The 24,493-nt window shown below is 36.0% G+C and overlaps 4 protein-coding genes across 7 annotated transcripts; 3 read left to right on the top strand and 1 right to left on the bottom strand.

Moving 5' to 3' along the window:
- Nucleotides 92–8,847, top strand: LOC18605066 (4-coumarate--CoA ligase-like 9). Of its 2 annotated transcripts, none has more exons than XM_018118068.1 (6): nt 92–1,303; nt 6,609–6,798; nt 7,393–7,538; nt 7,656–7,723; nt 8,121–8,223; nt 8,373–8,847. In XM_018118068.1, the coding sequence occupies exons 1-6, from the start codon at nt 296–298 to the stop codon at nt 8,496–8,498; spliced, it is 1,641 nt and encodes a 546-aa protein (XP_017973557.1). In that variant the 5' UTR covers nt 92–295; the 3' UTR covers nt 8,499–8,847. The 2 variants fall into 2 exon arrangements, with proteins under 2 accessions (XP_017973557.1, XP_017973556.1); XM_018118067.1 differs by lacking the exon at nt 92–1,303 and adding an exon at nt 4,643–6,091.
- LOC18605065 lies at nt 11,145–13,257 on the top strand. Of its 2 annotated transcripts, none has more exons than XM_007037859.2 (4): nt 11,145–11,826; nt 12,003–12,434; nt 12,514–12,823; nt 12,945–13,040. In XM_007037859.2, the coding sequence occupies exons 1-4, from the start codon at nt 11,383–11,385 to the stop codon at nt 13,007–13,009; spliced, it is 1,251 nt and encodes a 416-aa protein (XP_007037921.2). In that variant the 5' UTR covers nt 11,145–11,382; the 3' UTR covers nt 13,010–13,040. The 2 variants fall into 2 exon arrangements, with proteins under 2 accessions (XP_007037921.2, XP_007037920.2); XM_007037858.2 differs by lacking the exon at nt 12,945–13,040 and adding an exon at nt 13,061–13,257 and having other exon boundaries at nt 11,146–11,826.
- Nucleotides 13,554–18,080, bottom strand: LOC18605064 (cyclin-dependent kinase 10). 2 transcript variants are annotated; one of them, XM_018117814.1, is made up of 6 exons: nt 16,186–18,080; nt 15,948–16,083; nt 15,772–15,860; nt 15,522–15,633; nt 14,615–15,417; nt 13,554–13,976 (listed from the first exon to the last, which is right to left on the bottom strand). In XM_018117814.1, the coding sequence occupies exons 1-5, from the start codon at nt 17,568–17,570 to the stop codon at nt 15,319–15,321; spliced, it is 1,821 nt and encodes a 606-aa protein (XP_017973303.1). In that variant the 5' UTR covers nt 17,571–18,080; the 3' UTR covers nt 13,554–13,976; nt 14,615–15,318. The 2 variants fall into 2 exon arrangements, with proteins under 2 accessions (XP_017973303.1, XP_007037919.2); XM_007037857.2 differs by having other exon boundaries at nt 13,554–13,973.
- Nucleotides 18,813–21,296, top strand: LOC18605063 (malate synthase, glyoxysomal). The gene is made up of 4 exons (XM_007037855.2): nt 18,813–19,320; nt 19,403–19,728; nt 19,941–20,271; nt 20,415–21,296. The coding sequence occupies exons 1-4, from the start codon at nt 18,931–18,933 to the stop codon at nt 21,069–21,071; spliced, it is 1,704 nt and encodes a 567-aa protein (XP_007037917.2). The 5' UTR covers nt 18,813–18,930; the 3' UTR covers nt 21,072–21,296.

The raw sequence follows: 24,493 nt of genomic DNA, 5'->3' as shown, positions 1-24,493 counted from the left end.
TTCTATTTTCATGAAAAAGTCCGAAAAGATAACTCTACAAGTCTTCAATCATTGTCGATTGGTATTAATTAATTAAGCAAAGGCGTCGCAAATACCAAAATTTGAGACGTAATTCATTTCAAATCGTAAACTAAACCCAACAGCCTCCTCCAGCCATTTTCTATCTGCTTTACATATAAAAATCACTGGCATCCACAATCTTCAAATGAAAACCGCAAACATGGACTAACCAGTCTAAATTGCCGATTAACTTATATCTCCATTTCCTTGGCAGAAACAAATCCCAACCGTTCAAATGGATCCAAACACCGGATTCTGTTACAAAACAGGAACTTACAGTAGCCTGAAACCACCCATCCCTCTCCCGCCAACCGATCGACCTCTTTCAGTCGCCGAATATTGTCTCTCCCTCTTCCACTCCACTTCCACCAGCGGCGCCACCACTTTCGTCGTCAATGCGACCACCGGCCAAACGCTAGCTTACTCTCAATTCCTTTCTCAAATCCATTCCCTCGCTTATTCTGTCCAAAAACGCTACTCCCTCTCCCAAAACGACGTTGCTTTTATTCTCTCCCCTCCTTCCCTGCATACCCCCGTGCTTTACTTTGCTCTCATGTCGTTAGGAGTCATTGTCTCCCCCGCCAACCCGCTCAGTTCCAACTCGGAAATCGCTCACCAGGTCCAACTCAGTAAACCCGTTATTGCCTTCGCTACGTCACAAGCCTCTCATAAAATTCCATCTCTCAAACACGGAACTGTCCTCCTAGACTCGCCCGAGTTTCTCTCTTTCTTAACTCAGTGCAATATCGATAACGACATCATTAAACGAGTGAAGGTAAACCAATCCGACTCGGCTGCGATATTATATTCTTCAGGAACCACCGGGCGAGTCAAGGGGGCGATGCTGACTCACCGAAACCTAATCGCAATAATGACGGCGATTCATCACTACAACACAACCGAAGGCGGCGATAATGATAACCCCCAGCGATCAGTGACCTTTTTTACGGTGCCTTTGTTTCATGTATTCGGTTTCTTTATGTTGTTAGGGGCGGTTTTGTCGGCCGATACAGTGGTTTTGACGGAGAGATTTGAATTTGAGGAAATGCTTAGAGCAGTTGAGAAGTATAAGATTACTGGCATGCCGGTTTCGCCGCCGCTTGTTTTGGCGTTTGTTAAATCGGATTTGACTAAAAAGTATGACTTGAGCCCGCTTCAGGGGCTTGGCTGCGGTGGCGCGCCGCTTGGCAAGGAGATTGCTCAGCGGTTCAAGGAGAAGTTTCCCAATGTGGTATTAGTGCAGGTATTTTTCTATTTACTATCTCGTTTTTATGTTTACTTAATACCATTATTTTTAAATGATAGTTTTCTTTTCTTTTTACTCCGACTGTGTTAGTTTGCTCGATTCTTTTTTCTAATATATTTTGATATAATTTTTAAAATATTATATAAAATTAAATTTTCGAAAATATATTTTAAAAAATTAAAATTTATATAATTTTAAATTTTATAACTTTATAATTTTGTGAAAAATAATTATCAAATTTGAGCTCATTTAAATAAAAAAGTTAATTAAAAACAATTTTAATACTAAGACTGGAAAAAGTAATAGTTTGAAGTTTGAAGGAATGAAAAAGAATAATGAATTAAGAATTATAATCAAACAAATTATTCCTTTGATTTCATATATAATAAGACGGAATAAGTAATAGTTTGAAATTTAAAATATAAAGCGTGTATCTCATGTCTCTTTGAAACTTCATTAAATATAAATAAAATGATATAGAAGACTAGTAGTATAAAAATCAAATTTCTTAATTGCTTGATAAATTTAGTCTATAACACATTCAAATTCGTTTTCAATTGTACATAGTTCGATGATTATTGAATTACTCTTATCTTAGGCGTAAAAGGATATTTACTGACTTCGATAATGTAAAACGTTATGGAAAGCTAAATTATCACATGCAAGCTGTTTGTGATATTGATTTGTGTCGCTTTTGCTCCATTAATTATGATATCCAATCAAATTTTGGAGTGACGAAAGTGGAATAAGAAAATGTTGAATTATGAATTATGTAGTAGTAGCATGCAAAAAAGCTGGGTGTGTTATTGCGTGTCTTATCTGTCCACTAATGTGTGGTCCCAAAGTATTACTACTTAGGTTATCCATCCATAAAGAAAAAACGTTGTATGTTAATCCAAATAAATATCATGAGAAATACTAACAATACGCACCCTATTTTGATTATAATGACCTAATAAGTATTTTTTTGTATTTCTTTTAATTTTTATGAAATTCAAGAAAAAAGTGTTGATTGTTGTATACTACATTAAAAATTTTAATTTTTTCTAGTAAAAATGACGTTTTATATTTTTAATATCAAAAGGTAAAAAAAATCATGAAAAAGTAATTTAGAATATAGAAAAAATAAGAGTGTTAAATGTTCAAAAAAATAAAAGGAAAAAAAACACAAATTTAAAACATTAAAAAAAAATATTAGTTTAGTATTGCGATTACAATTGTAATTGACCATAGGAGGATTGTGGTTTGAAAATTGTTTTTGAAAATTTATGAAAAGGAAATTATAATTTGATAATTTGATAATTTGATAGTTTAGAAGTGTTTGATATTGTTGCGTTAAAACTGGTATGGAATGATAAAATTTAAAAAATGGTTAAAGAGTTGTTTTCATAAATTAGGTTCAAAACTATTTACTAATGGTCAAAATATCCATCAAGTCTTTGTATTCATGTGTTTTGTTCAATTTAATCCCTATACTCAAAATCAAAGTAATTTAATATCTTAATTTTAGGAATTGCTTCAATTTAATCTCTCTCACTAACGACATTCTATTTTGTCGTTAAAATGATGATGTCAACGCTAATGTGACATATTTCGATGATGTGGCACTAACTTGATGATGTGGTAGTGCCACGTGGCCTTAGTATGATGATGTGGTAATGCTGTTATGGTGTTGGCATGTTGACATATCAGTGCAACATAACAAATAATAAAATTAAAAAAAATTTTTGTACCATGTCATAGGGATTAAATTGAATAAAAATATAAAGTACATTGATTATATTGAATAAAATTGAAATGTTGAGGGACTAAATTATAAAAATATTTAAAATATTTAAATGTAAAATATACTTATTAATAAGCTAAAAATTTAAATGTAAAATATTTTTGGTGTTAAAAAATATATATAAATATTTTCATATTTGATTATTTGATTCTAAAATATATACATTAATTTATCTTCTCTCCAAAAATTAAGTTTGAATTCTCTTTTTATAAAAAATTTTTTGAAAAATTTCATATCTAAAGTCAAATTTTGATGAATAGCTTACATTATGTTAGATGAAGAAGGGAGACATAAAGCTAGCAATGATTATAAAAATAATTTTTTGCTCTGACTTGCTTAATTTAGGTATAACAAACATCTTATTACAAACATAGAATCTGAGTTACTCCACTCCTTCAATTATTTGTTTATTTTTTATGTTTTTATTTTGTTTAATATTTTAAGTTATATTCTTTAGGTTGAAATTTTTTTGATTAAAAACTGCATTTATGGTTAATAGAGTTAAATATAATTATAAATATTTATATAATTTTATTTTGTATTTACAAATTTTTTTATAAATCCAAATTAATAATGTAAATTTAAAATTAGCAAAATTTGATTGTGATATTTGAACTTAAATAAAATCGTTTTATAAGAAATTTTGAATAAATTTAAATAAAAGAAAAATTGAGTAAGAGTTAAATAATTCCAAAAGAATAAATATTTGTAAATTGTGAAAGTTGTAACTAAATCAACCTATTTTTGCTTATTTGAGTTCAATTCAAGTTAAAAACTAAGTCCAATAAATTTAATTTTTTATACTATTATAAATATCAAAAAAATTTATTTAGTCTCTTTATATTATTTTATTCTAAAATAGTGTAAGTTATTCATTTAAATTTGACTTTAGGTATGAAATTTTTTTCAAATTTTTTTTATAGAAAGAGAATTCAAACTTATTTTTTGTAGAGAAAATTAATTAATGTACATATTTTAGAATAAAAAAAATCAAATTTGAAAATATTTATATATATTTTAACACTATAAATCTTTTACACTTAAATATTTATTTTATTAATAAGTATATCTATCATCTACTTAAAAAATTATATTTTTTAAATATTTTTTTAACCTAGTCCCTCATCATCTCAATTTTATTCAATTTAGTTTATATATTATATATTTTTGCCCAATTTAATCCCCATATTGTGACATAAAATTTTTTTTTATCTGTCTCGTGGTATTGACATATTAACATATCAGTGCCAAGTCAGTATCATCACATCATCATATTAAAGTCACGTAGTATTATCACGTCATCAAATTGATGGCACGTGGCATGTTACGTCAGCACTGACGTCATTCTTTTAATAGCAAAATTAGATACCGTTAGTGCAAAAGGCTAAATTGAAGTAATGCTCAAAATAAAAAAATTAAATTATTTTTATTTTGAGTATAGAGATTAAATTAAATAAAATATAGAGATACATGAGCTTAATAGGTATTTTGATCATTTACCAATAAAAAATGGTGAGGGGTTTATTTGTATTTTTAATTTAATAAAAAATACATGCAATCACAATGGAAGATTCTAGATGCCTTTGTTATTGTACTGATATTAATGATTGAGACCAAACGTATCTCTAATGGCAGTTGCCAAACGATCTCTCAGCTATAGTACTATACACGTTTATTGAATTAAAATTGAGAAGCCACGTTTGCAATTAAAGAGTCAAAAACCATCGACAAACCTGAAAAAACACTCTTTCTACCCACTGCCGGCTCACCGTCATCATCTGCAGAAAAAGAAGGAAAAAAAAATGTACAAAAAGGCGAAAGCCATATGGAGAAAAAGGTACACTGCTTGCTTTTCTCATTCTTCCATTTTCACTTTGTAAGCTTCTGAAACCTCTCTGCAAACTGCAAAGTAAAAACTCATTGCAGCTACATAGCTACCTCAAGCTAACATCATCACTCCGATGGCAGAATCTGACAATCCCCACCGTTCTATAGATCCAAACACCGGTTTCTGTCCCCAAACGAGGACTTTCCACAGTCTCAGGCCATTCGTACCTCTCCCACCACCGTCTCAGCCTCTCTCCCTCCCTCAATATGTCCTCTCTCTTATCCGCTCCTCCTCCACCCCCACCACCGGCGATACCACTTTTGCTGTCGACGCTACTAACGCAGGCACCCTCTCCTACTCCCAATTCATTTCTCAAATCCATTCCCTCGCTCACTCCCTCCGGAAAAACTATTCCCTTTCCCAAAACGACGTCGCCTTCATACTCTCCCCTCCCTCTCTTCGTGTCCCTTTGCTTTACTTCGCTCTCATGTCGTTAGGAATCGTTGTCTCTCCCGCCAACCCGCTGAGTTCCGAGTTGGAGATTGCTCACCAGGTTCAACTGTGTAAACCCGTTATTGCGTTCGCCACATCGAAGACGAGTTCCAAGCTTCCATCTCTCAAACTGGGAACTGTCCTCCTCGACTCGCCCGAGTTCCTCACTTTCTTAACTCAACACCATGTCGATAACGACTTCATTAATAGAGTCCATGTGAGCCAGCACGACACAGCGGCGGTACTTTATTCTTCGGGGACCACCGGGCGAGTCAAAGGCGTGATGCTGAGTCACCGGAACCTGATCGCGTTGATTGCCGGGTTTTACCACATAAGGCATTTTCCCCAGGAGCGGAGGGAACCGCACCCGGTGTCGTTTTTCACGGTGCCTTTGTTTCACGTGTTTGGGTTCTTTATGTTGGCGAGGGCGTTCTCGATGGGACAATCGGTGGTTTTCACGGAGAGATTTGAATTTGAGGGAATGTTAAGAGCCATAGAGAAGTACAGGATAACTTACATGCCCGTTTCGCCGCCGCTTGTGGTGGCGTTAAGTAAATCAGATTTGACTAAAAAGTATGACCTCAGCTCGCTTCTGTTGCTTGGTTGCGGTGGCGCCCCGCTTGGCAAGGAGGTTGTTGAGCGGTTCAAGGAGAAATTTCCCGCCGTGGAACTTGTTCAAGTAAGAAATAACTGGAGAAGGATAAATTGTTAACGTCTTTTCTACTATTGTCGGCTTAATAAATTAAAACGTGACAATGTTACTAAAAATTATCATCTCTACATATATAAGTTCCCACATATGAAAAATGTGATTTATGTATATTGACAATTCGACATAATCATTTGTAATAACATACTTATATTTTGATTTGTTTGATCTATGTATACTTGATGGAAAAGGCTTATGCAGTAGTTTTTCAAAATAAAAGAAGCATTTGATTTATGTTCGTTTATTCTAGTTCATTAGCTTAGGCAGTTTTCTCTAGTTTTGGCATTCTGCTTATTAAGTATGCTTTCTAGTGGGATGTATTTTTAATGAAAAAAAGAGTAAGGGATGAGTTCTATTGCCCATGGTATATGGTTGAGTTTGTTGAACTATTCTATTTGTCCCTTGAGTACTCTGAGCATAGATTTCAAATTAGTATCTTCGTTGGGTGTGAATGTTAGTATTGTTCCTTCATTTTTCTTTGTGTTAGGGATATGGGCTGACTGAAACTGGAGGGGGAGCAACAAGGGTGATAGGGCCTGAGGAGGCAGCACGATATGGGACAGTTGGCCGCCTTGCTGAAAATATGGAAGCCAAGATTGTCGATCCTGTAACTGGAGAGGCCCTGCAGCCCGGGCAGAGAGGGGAGCTATGGTTGCGGGGTCCAACAGTAATGAAGGGTATTACATTTTTTGCCTTTAATATTGGTGCTAAATGTGCCGCTAGAATTACGTAATTTTGGGACGGAAACCAACTGGCTAGCAATAGGAAGTTACGTTTCTCCATGGAGTTTGGTTTCTAGGAAATTGTAGGACAGATAGATAGATTGACAAAAGAGAAAGAAGTCTTTTTCTTCTTTTGCTTGATAAAGCTATGAAATGGGAGGATTGAAAATTATTATAACATTATTTCACCACCATACCTTTTACTTACAAGTAGAGGGTTTTTATTTTTTTAAACAAAAGAAAAAACTGAAGAGTTAGTAATATTGTAAATTTGTAGTACATTAACCATACTAATCCCTGTCATTTTCCCTTCCTTAATCTTTCTGATTTGGGAAGCTTGGTTTTTGTAATCATGGACATAAATCTGGAGAAATCTATAATCATAGAAGGTTTGTTTTTGGACCAATAATCATAATTTACATATTTCAGCCAAAACTTCATAATTAATGAGGAGCAATTGGCATAGATTTTTCCTTTTTGGCATTTAGCAAAGTTCAAACTCTTATAAAAGCTTATTCCTTCCTAAGTGAAATAGTGGCGTCAATGCAGGTTATGTAGGAGATGAGAACGCAACCGCTGAAACCTTGGATTCAGAAGGCTGGTTAAAAACTGGCGATATTTGTTATTTTGACTCTGAAGGGTTTCTTTACATTGTAGATAGATTGAAGGAATTGATCAAATACAAGGCATATCAGGTGAATGAGTTGCCACGGAGTTTGCACCCTACTTCCAGTTTTAAAGCAATGTGGTTGGCAGTGTTCCTTTAATGTTTTTGGACCACATAATCTCATTATCTAAACCAAAAACTGCAGGTCCCTCCTGCTGAATTGGAGCATTTACTTCATTCCCATCCTGAAATTGCTGATGCAGCTGTGATTCCGTATGTATTGAGTTTCTCTTTTTTCTTGTGAATGATGATGTCTGTGTATGCTAGATTTTTTTTAGTTTGTAGCTTTGACATTTTGTCCAATCAAAGACACAACTTGCACATCAGTTCATTCATTTCTGAACATGGTTTTCTTGCCAAATGCTTTTGGAGCCCTCTTAAGTGAGTGAAAAAGTTAAGATCACTTAGCAGAATACCTCACAAGGGAGAGTGCTGTGTTTAATCTATGTTTTTGAAGGAGTACTAACATCAGCCTTGATCAATTAGTTCCCAGAATATTTGATAGTATGGTGGTATACTGATAGTTCCTAAGTTGATCTAGAACTGCAATTCTGTTGTGATGCTAGTGGCACCTATTAGTCTCATATCAATTTGTTATATCTGAGAGCAGGTACCCTGATGAAGAAGCAGGGCAGATTCCCATGGCCTATGTAGTGAGAAACCCTGGAAGTAGCATCACTGAGTCTCAAGTCATGGATTTCATTGCAAAACAGGCATGGTTTCTAAAATAGTGACAGATAGTATTTGCTTTTTAATTAATTTTTGGGAAATTTGAAATGCATATTTACTATTCAGCATATTAGGCTTCTTTGTTGTATTTTTATGCAACCTGACACTACTAGAGCTGATTTTCTTCTTGCAGGTTGCGCCATACAAGAAGATTCGACGTGTTGCTTTTGTTAACTCTATTCCGAAATCCCCAGCAGGAAAGATCTTGAGGAGGGAGCTGGTTAATCATTCTCTATCTGGTGGTTTATCTAAATTATAAAACCATATCTGGAATATATGACAATAGGATATCGCCAAATGCTGGGAAGGAGCTGCAGTAAACAATGAAAACTTTGTTGGCATCTGCTTAAAGCTTTGGATACCACCGCTGGCTGGTTATTGATTACAGCTCAAATTGAAATCAAATTCCCTTCACATTTTGGGATTCTAAATGAGTTCCCTTACTCCCGGCATTTTCCATAGCAACAAAATCATAAAACAGTAACTGTATTTCCATCAGAATCATTAATTTATTGATCGTAGATTGTGAATTGTGATTCAGATTATGTTATTACTGTTTTGTGTAATTGAAGGAAAAGAAACATAGATTATACCATTCTACCACTGAAGCAAGCTCTGTTGATTTTCTTTTCCAAAGAATAGAAATTTTAATTAAATTTATGCTGTAGCCTCCTAGATGTAAAACCTGACATGAGGGAAGTAGGAAATGCAACAGTCTTATAGATTGAAGTGGAAGATTTCGTTGGAAGCTTTTAAACCATGGGACTGATGACTGTTTTCCCCATGGTTTCTTCCTCCTTTTAAGCTTAACACCAGTGCCCTAGTTCAGAAACCACAGAACAATCTGCTTTACCTTGGAAAATGCATGCACAAGTTCAAAACTCTCATAGCAAAGTCCTTTCCGGGTCATAGACTGCTCACTTGCTCTACTGTCTACGAAGGACAATTCTCTACCCTCTCTTTCCGCACATAATAAATAAAAAGTTTATAGGCGCTGGTCCCTTTGCTACAAATTAAAGGTTTATTTGCTTTAGTGATGTTCTCCAAGTCATTAATTCCTCAACTTGATCAATTAATATTAAGGCAAGATGACAAGGTTAGGACAGTTGGAATTGCATCATGCAATACTTGATTTTCTCTTTTCCTTGGATAACAATTCGTTTCATAATTGTTCTTAAAGCTTGAAGTAAATAAAAATCTAACCCACTCAACTCCCTTAACTGTCTTCATTTCATATGCAAAATGAGAAGGTGAAATACAGTTTTATGTCTTTCGGTTTCTTGCACTTCATTTATATCTCAGCTACTCAGAGTGAAGCACTTTGATTGCAAACCCGGAGAAGACTCAGGTTTCAGTAAGGTTGCAGCAAACTACTATTGATTCATACATTTGTATTCTGTAGTAATCTCTACCTATCTCTTGCATTTTAATTCAACCACTATGCTTTGGAAGATTGAATCTGCACTACCGTAACCATTAATATTTCATTTCTGTGTTTTTTACGATAAGGAGAGAGGTAACGTTACAAACAAGTAAAATGGGATGTGTTGGGAGAGTAAGATTATAGCAATCCTTCAAGTGCTGAGTGTTGTAATAGGCAGTGGTGTACAAAGGGTAGACAATACGAGAGTGGCAGAGCAAGGCAGAGGGAAGAGCTAAGTAGGAGAGAATTTGAGAGAAATGGTGCTTAGAGAAAGCCTAGAAAGGGGTTCTCTCAAATTTTCACCTTAGGAAAGTCTCGAATGAATTGTGAAAGTTTCTTATATATAAACCAAGTAGGAGCAACTAACAAAAACAGTGTTTAACATGCGTAGTAACGAGTAGCAACACATTACCCCTATTATGTAGAATGGGGTGGCAAGTTTTTAGTATATGTTTAGGCCGCTAAGGCTTAATGGAGGTTATTCACACTTCAAAGTGTATCACTTGGTTCTTGAGGTAAGAGAAAAAAAAAAAATCTTGTAAGAGAAAATCTTTTTTCAGTACTTTCAAATCTAAGTTATCAAGTCAAATTTTTCAAAACTCGTGAATCTTACAACTTTTCTCATATTACTTTTAGTATTATTTACGATGATATGATTATTTTATTTATTTTGATCAATCTCATTACTTTTTATGTAACAGTATTATTATTCATAATTTTATATTATATTAGAGAGATAATAGGTTAGTAGTTAAAATGGAACATCTATATTTATTCTTTACCGTAAAAATATTTATTTGTTATTATCTGCTTAGAGTTATATAGATTTGTTATTACGAATTTTCAATAAAAAATAAAAGTTTTGAGGTTACTTCAAAATAAAACTCTTTTCTCTATTTCATTTTCTGGTGCATATCATATTAGTGACTACTCCTTAATAAGGGTATTGGATTAGGCTGGACTGACTTCGTCAATGCTCTGTTTTAAGTCTTTTTTTTTTTTCTTACAATAACTGAATTAGTGCAAAAAGGGGAAACCATGGGTATTAATAGCTCATGTCCTATGAATGTCTACAAATGCTTTGAGACTTTTAACATTCATTATGCACTCAAAGGTGGACATGAAATTATTTCCTCTGATTTTCTGTCAGCAACAAAACAAAAATCTTTGTTTTCTCACTAACTTTTCACCACCTTTTTTCCAAATCAATTTTCGATAATCACCTTTAAAATTTAATTTTTGATTCATCTGCTAATCCTCGTTAAAATAAATTGAAATCTATCTATTTTAATGTCAAGTGATAAAAATAGATAGATTTTGACACTTTAATATTTATGACATAAAAAGATAAACAAATTTAATATTTTGAGTTGAAATTTATAGCATATAAATATTTACGTAATATTGAGATGATATATTTTGTTTATTTTTAATAATGATGGGTTTTGAAATGTTTTTAAAAAATTAAAAATTGCAGAATAAAAAAAAAAAAAATTGTCTGGCTAATGGGTCAGTCCAGGATAAAGGTCCTAGTCTCTGTGTCTCAATTTCTCAATGTATCTTTATGGACTCTATAAAGTCATGGGTGCAACGGCAGACGGCGTCTTATGTGACCCCACACTAACGCTTTTCTTCAGTTCGTTTCTTTAGCTACTTCAAAGGGAAAACTGAGCAAGAACTCAGCTCAAATCCCCTCTTTTCTGCAACTCTCTTCCTCTCCATGGCAACTCCTCCTGCACAAGCACAAGAAACTGCAACAGCCCAGACCAATATTCCCCTTTTAGAGCCATCAACCCAGCTAGAAGAAGACCAAGACGACACCCAACTTTCCCGTTCCCTCCACCGTTTAGAGACCTTTCTAAGGCTCTTTGGCTTCTGCCAATATTCCGTCTTCAGCTTCTCTATATCCTGGTTCTTGTTCCTGCTTCTCGGTATTACTCTTCCACTTCTCATCATTTTGCTCTCCTATTGTTCCGGTTGTTACAAGTACGAGATCAAGAGTTTTGAGCTTGAGATTCTCGTATCTCAGTTTCTCGTCTCTGCCATTTCTCTTTTCTGCATCTCTCGCAATCTGCGCAAATATGGGATAAGGAAGTTCCTGTTTGTGGATAGGTATCATGGTCACGTGGAACAGTTTCGTGAGGAATACGCAAAGAAGATAGATGTAAGCAAGGACCCTCTAATTGTTATTACCCCTTTTTTTTTCTTTTTATTTAGTTCTCATTTGAAAATTGAAGTACATGAGATCTAATCATTTACCTTTTAATAAGAGTTGAAATTGTTTCAGAGTCACCTTTTTCCTTTTTCCTCTCTGTAACTCGATTTGCTCCATTTATTCAGGATTTCTTCCGTTTGTTGGCAGCGTGGATATTACCATGTTTCATTGTAAAGGCTGCTCGAGAAGTCACTCGGGTTGTCTATGCCTATCACGATTCATGGTGGAGATCAGTCGTAATGCTAACTGTTTTGCTCGTGTCCTGGAGTTATTCAACTGTCATCTATTTATCAGGCAGTGGCTTGTTCAATTTGGTGTGTAATTTGCAGGTGATACACTTTGAGAATTATGGGAAGCTTCTTGAAAGGGACTCGGATCTCTCTGTTTATATGGAGGAACACATACGTTTGACGCATTATTTATCCAAGATAAGCCACAGGTTTCGAATATTTCTCCTCCTAGAATTCCTGGTTGTGACGGCTAGTCAGTTTGTAGCTCTGTTGGAAACCACAGAAAACCGTGGAATCATCAATTTCATCAATGGTGGTGATTTTGCAGTAAGTGCGGTACGAATCTGATGTATCACCTCATGCTAACATTGGATTATATCAATAAAGAATTTTTCACATATGGCAGGTCATCTCCATCGTTGAGCTTGTTGGAATAATAATCTGCCTGCACGCAGCTGCAAAAATCTCACATAGAGCCCAAGGTCTAGCTTCAGTAGCTAGCCGATGGCATGCTTTAGTTACCTGCAACTCTAATGATACCTCTCAATCAGTTTCAATTAGTAATGATGATGGAGGCTTGGAAGCAGCCCATCTACCAGTCCCAATGCCTATAAATTACTCAGAAACTGATTTGGAGGCAGTTGATTATGTGCCTGTTCCAACCAATACTCAAATGGCTTCGTATATGTCCTTGTATCACGAGCGACAAGCCTTTGGTAAGTACATTCCGTCGCCTTTTAAGTTTTTCCTGCATAAATAGAGTCAATTGGATGGTATAAACCCATTTTTTAGTTTTCCTTACCTGCATACATATTCTAAACTTTAGATTAAATCCAGTTTTCATTGAGGAGAAAAAAGAAAAGAGCAAAGGTTGGATAACAATTCCAGTGCCTACCGAGTAAGGATTTTGTAGCTTTACTGAATATGTGCCATGTTTGCTCTGCAAAATGCAGTCATGTACTTGCAGTTCAACCCAGGCGGAGCCACGGTTTACGGATGGAAAATTGATCGGGCGCTTGTCAGTACCATTTTTTTCATAGAGCTTTCACTTGTTCTTTTTGTGCTTGGGAAAACACTGACTTTCACTACCAAATGAGACGATTGTTAATTTTCCTTTCTATAACGACTCTCATTAACATCTTCCTTGTAATTTTGAAACCCCTTATTTCAGCACTTTTTACTTCACGAAAAAATAAAAGGGGGCTTGGAAATTGGAATTATCCTAACTAATATTTTTCTATTGCCAAGTGAAACTCATCAACAGGCATAACAGTCCACTGTTATAGCCCCTATCTTCTGGATGCCAAAACCAGTATTGTTGATTACTTGAAAGAGTTAACTACATCATCTTCTGCCTCCATCAGTTGAATCTTTAATTCCAGTGCTATGCTCATCATATAACTCATCTCGTAAGGATAGAGCACACAGTCATAACACTCTAATTAAACAAGACTCTCTGATAATTTTATTATTAGATTCAAAAGTTGTCGGATTTCTTCCTGACAACTACTACTACGCCCAAAACTAGAAAGCAAAGGAAGACAATGATGGTTTATTTAAACCATGCTTGACAACAATATATGCTGTTTGTGAAATTTGGACTCCCAACTGTTGAACCATCTTCAGCAACAGCCAAGTTTGGGTATGATGACGTCCTCTACAATTTTTCAGTTATATGGTATCTTGCAGAAACTCAAGAAAGTAAAAATTGTTAAGAACCCATTCATGACAAGGATAATTTAACAAAATTAAAAAAAACAAAGGCAGAGGAAAAGAAATAGAACAAGCCTTCTGTTATCTTTTCTCCAGCACTGACGTCTGCCTGTTATTCACAACCTTCTGTGTGTCATCAATGGCACCATCCGCCTTCTACCATTACCATCCAAAAAATAATTGAGGACGATATACCATACAGATAATAAACCATCAAAATCCACTTTGATAACAACTAGTACAATATATCAGTATCCATCATTATTATTTAATTGCCAGGCAACATCAACTCTTAGACTGACAATTAGTAATCATTAAGGAAGAGGTCACCAAAGTACAACAAGATTAATACAATTATTCTACCAACTATGCATATGGCATCTGACTTGCACACTAAATGATTATGTAAAACACATTCAGGCTTTCAAACCTCTGGCACTGCTGCAAACACTTTAAAACAGAGAAGAAAAGAAAGATACAAAAATCTCACAAGTTAAAAGATCAACTAATTCATTCAAAAGCAATGTGGCCTACATCTGTGTGTTACCCCGCAATGTTTGGAAACTACAACCACACCCTACATCTCTGTGTTTTACAAGTTACAGCCATATTCTCAGCAAGATTACTTCAGAGTTTCCATAAATGACACTTAATTCACATACATACGTTCACTTCAGAAACATATATCGTGTACCAAAAAGTGGAGCTCCTCCATTACTTAATATGGTAAAATCACCATGTACAAAACAGGAAACTGATTTTTGACGGCACAACACAAATATCAGGAAAAGTACCTTGAGTGTGCAAAACTTACTGCACATGAGCAGGAAAGACCAATGCTGTTCCCTTCCAAACATCAGTAGACTCTTGCAACCAATGGGAAAAAAATTGAAGGAAACAACGTGAGCAGTAGTTTTAGAAATAGAAAAACGAAAATTCAAATATAGTCAAGAATATTTACACAAGAATTGCATCTGTTACAATATCAAGGAAGTGGGAACAAGAAAGATCTAAGAAACGTAAGGTCAATAAGCTGCACCTTCATATTCAATCGCAGCTAAGGACCATTACAATTCATCACAAAATCATCCAAACTAAGAACTGGATCCTGTAATTCAACTTCCTCGAGATATTAATCTCCACAGGAATGTCATCTATTGGCCTGCCAAAGGACAATATCAGTTTCTCACAATATTTTGCCACCAAAATATTCAACTGCTGCACCTCACCTCTTGCCAATCATGTGCTTATGATACACTAGCATGATAAATAACACAGTGGATTTATGCACAATCTGCCTGCCCGTAACACAACCAATAGATAAAAAAAATTTTTACCACTGCTGTATTAGATTTGGATCCTTCACGGTTCGTTGTATATGCCTAAGAGTCATTTGAAGAAAAATAAGAAACAGCTACAACTGCAAACTAACAATGTCGCCCAAATGTGTTTTTCGGGTGCCCAAGCTTTCACTAGTCATGCCAGGTACCTGTTGCATTTACATTTTTGGCGGGAAAGTAGGCAAGAATTCTTTAGATTTTGGTAGAGGAAGCTCATGGAACCAATCATGATTAAGAGCATCATCTGCTGTTATTCTCTGCACAGGCAACAGAAACTTTAATTAGCAATAAACAATACATAAAACCTCCCATACATATAAACTAGAGTTCACTAAAATAGATTTTAAACTCGTGTGTATACCTTCTCAGGATCATATGTAAGAAGCCTATTTAACAGGTCGAATCCAGCATCAGATAGAACTGGAGATCCTGTGAAAGATGCTGCAGGAAACTTTCTACGCAACAAATTATACCTGGAAGAAGAAAACAAAAGCAACTACTTATAAAACAGGAAATCACATGAAGAGTTAGTCAATAAATGCTGAACATATAAAACATGATGATAAATAGTACTACAGATGAAGAAAGCAATTGCACAGAGAAAAACTTACAGTTGCTTAGAATAATTTGCCTTTGCCCCTGGCAATTGAGAAAACCCAGCCCAAATCTTCTCGCTTGGAGTACCAAGAGTATCAAAGATCTGCAACCATCAAGACCAAACATCAGAAAACAAAATAATTATAATAACATAAAAAGAAGGTGAAGTTTCAACAGAAACAATGATTACCTTGCGAAGCTGATCAATTTCACTTGTTCCTTTAAACAAGGGTTCCTTAGCTAACAACTCAGCCATTATACAGCCCACAGACCACATGTCAACTGCTGTTGAATACTTCTTTGCTCCAAGTAAAAGTTCAGGTGCTCTGAAATGCAGAAACCACACAACTATAAGCTTGGAAATAAAACAAAGATAATGTCAAATTTAAAAGCTCATAACTTTTCAGAAAATACAAAGTGCAGCTCACCTATACCACTGCGTGACCACCTTAGTTGTATATGGCTTTAGAGGGCTTCCATACTGGCGCGCCATACCAAAGTCACATATTTTCAGTTCACCTTGGTTGTTCAAGAGAAGGTTGGATGTTTTCATATCCCTGTGGAGCACCCAATTATCATGAAGATATTTGACACCCTCCAATAGCTGTAGCATCAAGCATTTAACATCGCTTGTGCTAAATGGATGTTTCATGGATTCCATTAGCCCCTTGAAGTCATGTTGCATGTACTCCATAACCATGTACACATTTTCATGGTCATCTACTACAACTTCTTTAACTTTAACAATTGAAGGATGATCAAAAGATGCAAGTATGTTAATTTCACGCAGTGATGTCAAAGGGAAACCATATTCTTCAAAATCTCTTCGGTCAAGAATCTTTACCTTCTTCAGGGCCACAATTTCTCCTGTCTTCTTATCCCTAGCTCTATAAACAATACCATAAGTACCTTCACTTATTTTGTTCAATTTTGCATATTCAAAAACACTTCTGCAACCCAGAAGCATGTTCACACCTCTGCCAGTTGGCTCTTCAACATCTAACTCTGGCTGGTCAACAGCAACATCTTCCTCACGCTTGTCATCAATGTCCAGCACACCATAAGAGACCGATTGGCATTCCATATCTCCATCCTCACAAGCAGACAATACGCAACTGCTTCTTTCATTAGATTGATTTAAGACAATCAGGTCTCCTTCCAAATCATCTCTTTCACACTCTCCACTTTCAAGACTGGAACTCCTACTCTTTTCCTCACTCCTAGACACATCTTCATCATCGCTATCAGATGACCAACGTGATGTGAATATGTTAGGTGCTTGAACAATTTCTTTCCGCACCAGACCTTGTTCTGGTTCATCATCCGGACATTGCTGGCCAGAAACAGCAGCAAAACCAAAAACAGAAGACTTAGGTGGCAAATGCTGCACTTCCTCAATAAGATTTGCAGAGACTGAATGCTCTGTAACACCCTCATCAGAAACTATACTTGACGTGCAAGGTGAAGGAGGAGATGACAGAGTTGTAGCTGTGGATACAACTCTGTTCCTAGACGAAATTCTTACTTCCTTTTCTTCTATGTCCCATACAATAAGGGAAAACTTCCTCTTTTTCTGTGGGGGCTGCCGAACCCCATCATCCACAAACCGTGTTCCACCATTCTTAACTCTCACAACCTCCTCTAACCCACATCGCCTAGGACCCAAGTTGTACCCATTCTTATTCTGGGCAACCAAATTCTTCCCATTAGATGGGTAATTATATCCACTCTTATCGGGAGCAGCATGAGCAAGACCCCGATTCAACTTCCCAACACCACTTCTCCTCGGAAAATCAACTCGCCCTGCCGCCATACCAATCAAACAACCAAACTCTTCTCAATCAAAATTTTCAAAACTCAAAAAACGAGATCCAACAAAATCGCCAATCAAAATGCACAAAACAAAAGAATTCAGTAACTATTCTTTCTTTTTCCTTTTCCCTAGGTTCCCTAAATAGTACAAACCCAAGATCTGCGGACAAAGCTCAGAAATACAATCAATAAAAAACGAACAACAGAACGATTAAACCCTAGATTTTGAGGAGCGGAAATTATCAGAGAGAGAGAGAAAAGAAAGATCAAATAAACGAGAAGATAATAAAAAACCCTAGAACCTGAAATTTGTTGTGCCCCTTTTGGCTGATCTGACCTCACCTCGATAAATGAGAGATAATTGAAGATCTTAGCAGAAAGAAGAGAAAGCGAGATGGAAACCACACGCAAAGGGAATCAGAGAATCAAGACAGAATCTTTTGGACGCTTCTTCGTTTAACGCGTTGACGTTAATCTCTAGCCGCCCTCGTTGCAATTTATAGAGAGCGCGTTAGGGTTAGTTTTTTGGAGTCGGTGCAATTCTGTTTTCGAATTGCTTCTTCTGGCCTTAATTCCAAAGCCCAACTCAAGCAAAACTGGACTTGAATCAATTTGTTTATTGTACTAGCAAATGTGTGCTTTAAAGCTCAGCCCTTCATAGTAATTGCCTCAAAAGGTGCACAGGGCATAGCAATCTGCCAAGGAGGGCCTGTTCTTTATCTGCCTCACTAGGCACTAGCTAGGCCATAGCCCCATACGATAGGAACATTCCCTCTAATTGTAGGCCCTTTTTAATCGATTGGCTTAGTTCCCCCAAAGACCCCAGCTTATTTAGACAGAGATAAAGACGCACAAGGCAAGGCAAGGCAACGAACCATTCAGCACAACTGGTTGTGAAGTCTCTATGACTCAATCTAGGCCCAAAATTTTTCATAGCAAGAATCAGAGAAAACTTCCATCATATCCTAACAAACTGCACATCCCGAGGAAGGCACACAGCTCAAAACAATCCATCTATCCTGAGCGGCCTTTTTCCGCCACTGGCGTCACAGTTTACGCACATAAAGCCATGCAGAACCAATAAGAAAAACGCTTTTATGACAGTCGGTCGTTCTCGTTCCAACAAGACGGAATGGCGGACACGCCTCAACCACCAAAGCAAAAAACCATTACCGGTTAACTTGCTGACTCGATTTAGAGAGTTTAAATCAAGTAAAAAAATTGAAACGATAACGCTCAATGTAGCTATCCACTTGCTCACTCTTTTTCTCTATATATAATTCCAATTTTCTCACATTGCAAGCACACTCAGCTCAAGAAACCATTCACTACCAGCGTTTAATAGTCTAAGAGACAACAGAATGATTGGTCTTGGGAATTACGGTTTTACCGCACCAGCTGCGAGGAAGATCAATGCTTATGACGTCCCTGAAGGAGTGGACATCCGTGGTCGATTTGATGAAGAGTTTGCAAAGATTTTGACCAAGGATGCTTTGCAGTTTGTGGCTGATTTGCAGAGGGAGTTTAGGAACCATATTAACTACGCAATGGGGTGCCGCAAGGAGGCTAAAAGGCGGTATAATGAAGGGGCGTTGCCAGGTTTTGATCCGGCTACAAGGTACATAAGAGAAGGGCAGTGGACTTGTGCACCAGTTCCACCAGCTGGTTCTGACAGGAGGGTGGAAATTACGGGGCCTGTGGAGAGGAAGATGATCATCAACGCTCTCAACTCTGGAGCCAAAGTGTTTATGGTGAGTGATCACATTACGTTAGTCATTGCAATTGTCATCAATTCTTTCAAGTGTAAAAACTTAAGCTTTAATTTTTTGGCAGGCTGATTTTGAAGATGCACTCTCTCCGAGTTGGGAGAATCTTATGAGAGGCCAAATTAACTTAAAGGATGCTGTCGATGGAACAATAACGTTTCATGACCGGGCAAGGAACAGGGTTTACAAGCTCAATGACCAGATAGCTAAGCTGTTTGTTCGTCCACGGGGTTGGCACCTACCTGAGGCTCACATTCTCATAGATGGCGAGCCTGCAACTGGTTGTCTCGTGGATTTTGGCCTTTATTTTTACCACAACTATGCCATCTTCCGCAAGACTCAAGGTGAAGGATTTGGGCCCTTCTTCTATCTCCCTAAGATGGAGCATTCAAGGTAATTAAGTAGTTACCTACCAAGGCTAGAACACACCTAGATCAAGCCAGTTTAAGTATTTCTTGCTGCCATTTAAATTTAATCGTTTAATATGGGCTTTGAAAGACAGCTGCATGACTTTCAATGAAATCAACTAGACTGTAGGTGTAGAGGTGGTTCAAAAACCATAATTCGTATTCAGGAATATAATATAAATGTTACGTTATTGGCAGGGAAGCAAAAATATGGAATTGTGTGTTTGAGAGGGCAGAAAAGATGGCAGGTATAGAAAAAGGAAGCATCAGGGCCACTGTTCTAATTGAAACACTTCCAGCTGTCTTCCAAATGGATGAAATCCTTTATGAGCTCAGGGATCACTCTGTTGGCCTAAACTGTGGACGATGGGATTACATTTTCAGCTACATTAAGACATTTCAAGGTCATCCGGATAGATTGTTGCCAGACAGGGTTCAAGTTGGTATGACTCAACACTTCATGAAGAGTTACTCTGATCTTCTCATCAGGACATGCCATAGGCGTGGCGTGCACGCCATGGGTGGAATGGTATGTGAGTCAAATTCATCTCATGCATTATTTAACATTCAACTTTTTCTGGTTTTCTGTTTTCATTTTATTTATCTGTTGGAAGAATCATACTATAATTTTGAGAGCATCTTTGATATTGAAGGCCCAATTTTCTGGAACAGGCAGCTCAGATTCCCATTAGAGATGATCCAGCAGCAAATGAGGCAGCCTTTGATCTTGTAAGGAAGGATAAACTGAGAGAGGTCAAGGCAGGGCATGATGGAACTTGGGCAGCACACCCAGGACTCATCCAAGCCTGTATGGAAGTCTTCACCAACAACATGGGAAATGCTCCTAACCAAATTCAAACCGTCAAAAGAGAAGATGCAGCTAACTTAACAGAAGAAGACCTATTGCAAAGGCCTAGAGGGGTCCGTACCATGGAAGGTCTCCGCCTAAATACTCGTGTAGGGATCCAGTACTTGGCAGCCTGGCTAACTGGCGCAGGGTCAGTCCCTCTTTACAATCTCATGGAAGATGCTGCCACAGCTGAGATCAGCAGAGTTCAAAACTGGCAATGGCTGAAATATGGAGTGGAATTGGATGGGGATGGGCTTGGGGTTAGAGTGAATGGTGATCTCTTTGGGCGAGTGGTGGAAGAAGAGATGACTAGGATTGAGAGAGAGGTTGGAAAAGATAAGTTCAGAAAGGGAATGTGCAAAGAAGCTGGAAAGATTTTCACCCGCCAATGCACTGCTCCCACCCTGGATGATTTTCTGACTCTTGATGCCTATAATCACATTGTCGTGCATCATCCTAAGGGTCTGTCTAAGCTCTAAACAAGCTCATCCCTTTTTCTTTTCCCATGGAAGCCTGGAATCCTGGACTCTGCCTTGTGTTGTCTCATAATCTACTGCTACTGCTAGTAAGTAAATAATCAATCACGATTTCACTGTTGTTTTTACTGAAAGCTTCAACATGGTTAATCCAGTTGCAGAACATATTAGGACACAGTTTATTTCATTGATTAAGGTGGAATCAGGATGATTTATGCCATTTGAATATCCCCCGTCTCTCTTTACCACAAAATATAATGCTGCAAATAACATAACAAAGCAAGAAAGACATTTTAAAGAAAGATTACAATATAATTCCACTAAGGATTTTGAATTTGTATTCAATGGAAGTCTGCTAGGTGAATAAAATATAAACAACTAATGAAAAATGCTCAGAAAAATGTAGCTTATATAATGAGATTAAGAATATTTCATCAAACCGGAATGGCCCAAAGAAAGTGGAACAGGACCACTCCATGGCCTAAGTTTGAGCCCCCAACGACAATCCAAATTAAAATTGGAAATAACAAGGTCTCTCTCTACCATTGTGTTGCACACATTCTTAGAAATATGTAACACGAACTCTCACCGGCTCAAAATCAAATGCACGTATGCCCACACGTGCGAGTGATCAGAAAAATTATGCATTATAAAAAAATCACTGAACGTTAAAAAGGCATTATTCCCCGAATTTTGTATAATAAAAAACGCACCTCCAAAGCGTTGTCATGCCTCTATTTTTTCCCCAAAAAATATTTTCCCCTATAAATCACTCTCCTAAGGTGGCACATGCAATCCACGCGCTGCCATCTCCACGGTCTGTTCTCGCGCTCTCAATGCCACTTATTCCATCACAGCAAGGGAAGTCTATTGTCGTGTTCTGTGCGCCAATCAAAGTATGGAGAGTGCAACACGTGCCGAACCGAGATTGGGTCAAGTTTATGGTCTGCACTTCATTTTCAACCATCAAATTTTCTTCGTTTTCATTTTAGTCCTTGTTTTGGTTAAATCTTCCAAACATACAAATCCAAATGATGCAAATAATATAACAATGGAAAGCTTATCATGCAAGAATTCTATTGGCACAAAAATCATGCACCAAAATATCTAAGAAATAAAGAAAACTCACTCAAAGCGTTAGGTTACGGTTTGATTATTCTCAGTATTTACACATCACTTGAAGCTCAATTTTTTCAAAATTTTATCAGGCATATATTAGCATCATATGACAAAATAATTAAACCCAAAGGACATTTTTTTTCTGTAATTATCAGTAATATGCCATTGAAGCTTCAAAAACAAGATAATCATAAACTAAAAGCATATATAAATAACGAATTTTAGCATGTTAATCATGTTTTTCAGAGATCATACATTGAAAACACTAAATTTGGCTTTGATACCAATGTGAAAAAATGTATGGATTACAAAAAAAAAAATTACAAAATAATTGGACTTTAATCATACTTGTAGTGTCTTTTATCTTTTTAAAACTAACGTAGAATGACTCTAGAATCTTGACTTTTGGACATCAAATGAGTCTATTAACTTTCAAAAACTCATGATATATAGAAATCTATTACAAAATAGATTAATAACCACACTTTTCATATTACAAGAACTTTAATCTAACAATAGAGGGAGAGTGCTTTCTCCTTAGGGAATAAACTTTTTGCTTTTATATTTTTAAGGAATTGTTAGTATATTATTTGGTGGAACATCCAAATCTATTTATGACCCTTTAAAGATCACCTTATCACTTTTATGAAGACAATCTTGATAACATTTTATCAAATAATATTAATATTTAGTAATCTTAATAATTCTAATCTATCAAGATAGAAAGGATAAAGAGTTACTTTAGACAATTTTATCCAAATAGGATGACTATTATGGGGTGTTATCTCATAAAGTCCAATACGTAAAACCTTAAAAATTCAATAAGAATTCTTATATAATAACACAAAAACCTGTAAAAATAATGACTAGGAATTAAATTCATTTTGTTCCCTTCTAAAGGTGGCTGAGGGAAATATATGTAGAAAATACCAAAGATCTAAACAAAAAATTGCTTTATACCTAATTTGTTTGATTGTTTAATGAAAATAAAATACTACATAAGGAGTTATTTATAATAGCAAGCTAGGTTTAAATCCACTTGGCTTGCAAGTAAAATAAAGAAATATTCTAGCCCTAGACTTCCTTAGAGTACAAGTAAAATAAAATAAAAAAAAAGAGGAAAAGATTACATAAGGAAAATTCTCTCCAAAATTCTACTGTTGATTTGCTTGTTGTTAGGAATGCACGTAATTTTTTTCTCTACCAATTTAGTGGATATCCTACAATCTTAAAACAGTTTTCTTTTATGTGACTTATCTTCTTAAAGTGTTCACATTTTTGCCTTTTATTTGGATTTTGATTCCTCTCTCCAACATATACTGCTGCCTCTACAATTGGCCTTACCATTATCACCTCTTCTGAACTAAATAGATAATAAGCAATTGTTAAAATTGATAATGGATCCTTAAAGAGAATATTTGATCTTACAATAGCATAAGAATCATTAAATCCTATTCGAAACTTATGCAATTTTTCTTCTTCTTTTTCCCTGGCCAAAACTTCATATATACAACTCCTACATCTTCGTTCATGAGACTTAGAAAAACTTTCAAGTTGATCTCAAAGTCTTTTCATTTTTGTGTTGTAAACTGAGATTATCAATTCACCTTGTCTAATGTTGATTATTTCTCTTTTCAGTTCTTGAATTCAAGGTCCATTTCCTTGTGAATACCTCTTTTCCAAATCTCTTCATATGTCATAAGTAATGTCATGACATGCAACACTATTATATAACGCCTCAGTGAGTGAATTTAACAATCATACTACTACCATAATATTACAAATAATCCAATCATCTTCTTCTAAATCTCTTTCTTCTTGTTTCAGTAATTTTTCATCTATGAATACCAACTTGTGTTTCGATCTCAGAGCATTGCCAACAATTCTCCTCCATTTTAAATAGTTGGGTCCTTTTAGTGCATGGGATACCAACAAATCACCTAGTCTATTAGAATCACTTAAATGATAGTGGAATGGCTTGTTGTTCATGGTTTTAGTAAAAAAATTTGTTTGGGTTTTATAAAAAGGGTTCTTGTAATAGGGAAAAGAAGCGTTGCAAACAAGTAAAATGATGCGCCGAAGGCGACGAAGAGAAAGATTGGAGTAGTTCCTAATGTACTAAGTGTCGTGGTAAGTAGAAGAAAGTAAAAAGAGAATTAGGGAGTAAAAGAGAATTTAGAGAGAAAAGCTTTCTAGAGGAAAATGTGTTAACTTCGGGAGGAAGATAAGCTATTTTAAATGAATTGTGAGACTCTATATATAGTGTTAAATGTGGTGGTTATTGAAGAATAAGTTTTAATGCGCTT

This window comes from Theobroma cacao, chromosome 3 (assembly GCF_000208745.1).
Source record: "Theobroma cacao cultivar B97-61/B2 chromosome 3, Criollo_cocoa_genome_V2, whole genome shotgun sequence".
Classification (NCBI taxonomy): domain Eukaryota; kingdom Viridiplantae; phylum Streptophyta; class Magnoliopsida; order Malvales; family Malvaceae; genus Theobroma; species Theobroma cacao.
This window is presented reverse-complemented; position numbering and strand designations above follow the sequence as displayed.

Coding starts and splice junctions, on each gene's coding strand:
- LOC18605066 (XM_018118067.1), top strand. CDS start 5,054: ATGGCAGAATCTGACAATCCCCACCGTTCTATAGATCCAAACACCGGT. Junction 7,724..8,120: donor GCTGATGCAGCTGTGATTCC/GTATGTATTGAG, acceptor ATCTGAGAGCAG/GTACCCTGATGAAGAAGCAG. Junction 8,224..8,372: donor TGGATTTCATTGCAAAACAG/GCATGGTTTCTA, acceptor TTCTTCTTGCAG/GTTGCGCCATACAAGAAGAT.
- LOC18605065 (XM_007037858.2), top strand. CDS start 11,383: ATGGCAACTCCTCCTGCACAAGCACAAGAAACTGCAACAGCCCAGACC. Junction 11,827..12,002: donor AATACGCAAAGAAGATAGAT/GTAAGCAAGGAC, acceptor CCATTTATTCAG/GATTTCTTCCGTTTGTTGGC. Junction 12,824..13,060: donor TCACGAGCGACAAGCCTTTG/GTAAGTACATTC, acceptor TGCAAAATGCAG/TCATGTACTTGCAGTTCAAC.
- LOC18605064 (XM_018117814.1), bottom strand. CDS start 17,570: ATGGCGGCAGGGCGAGTTGATTTTCCGAGGAGAAGTGGTGTTGGGAAG. Junction 16,084..16,185: donor GTGGTCACGCAGTGGTATAG/GTGAGCTGCACT, acceptor TCTGCATTTCAG/AGCACCTGAACTTTTACTTG. Junction 15,861..15,947: donor AAATTGATCAGCTTCGCAAG/GTAATCATTGTT, acceptor TGATGGTTGCAG/ATCTTTGATACTCTTGGTAC.
- LOC18605063 (XM_007037855.2), top strand. CDS start 18,931: ATGATTGGTCTTGGGAATTACGGTTTTACCGCACCAGCTGCGAGGAAG. Junction 19,321..19,402: donor CTGGAGCCAAAGTGTTTATG/GTGAGTGATCAC, acceptor ATTTTTTGGCAG/GCTGATTTTGAAGATGCACT. Junction 19,729..19,940: donor CCTAAGATGGAGCATTCAAG/GTAATTAAGTAG, acceptor CGTTATTGGCAG/GGAAGCAAAAATATGGAATT.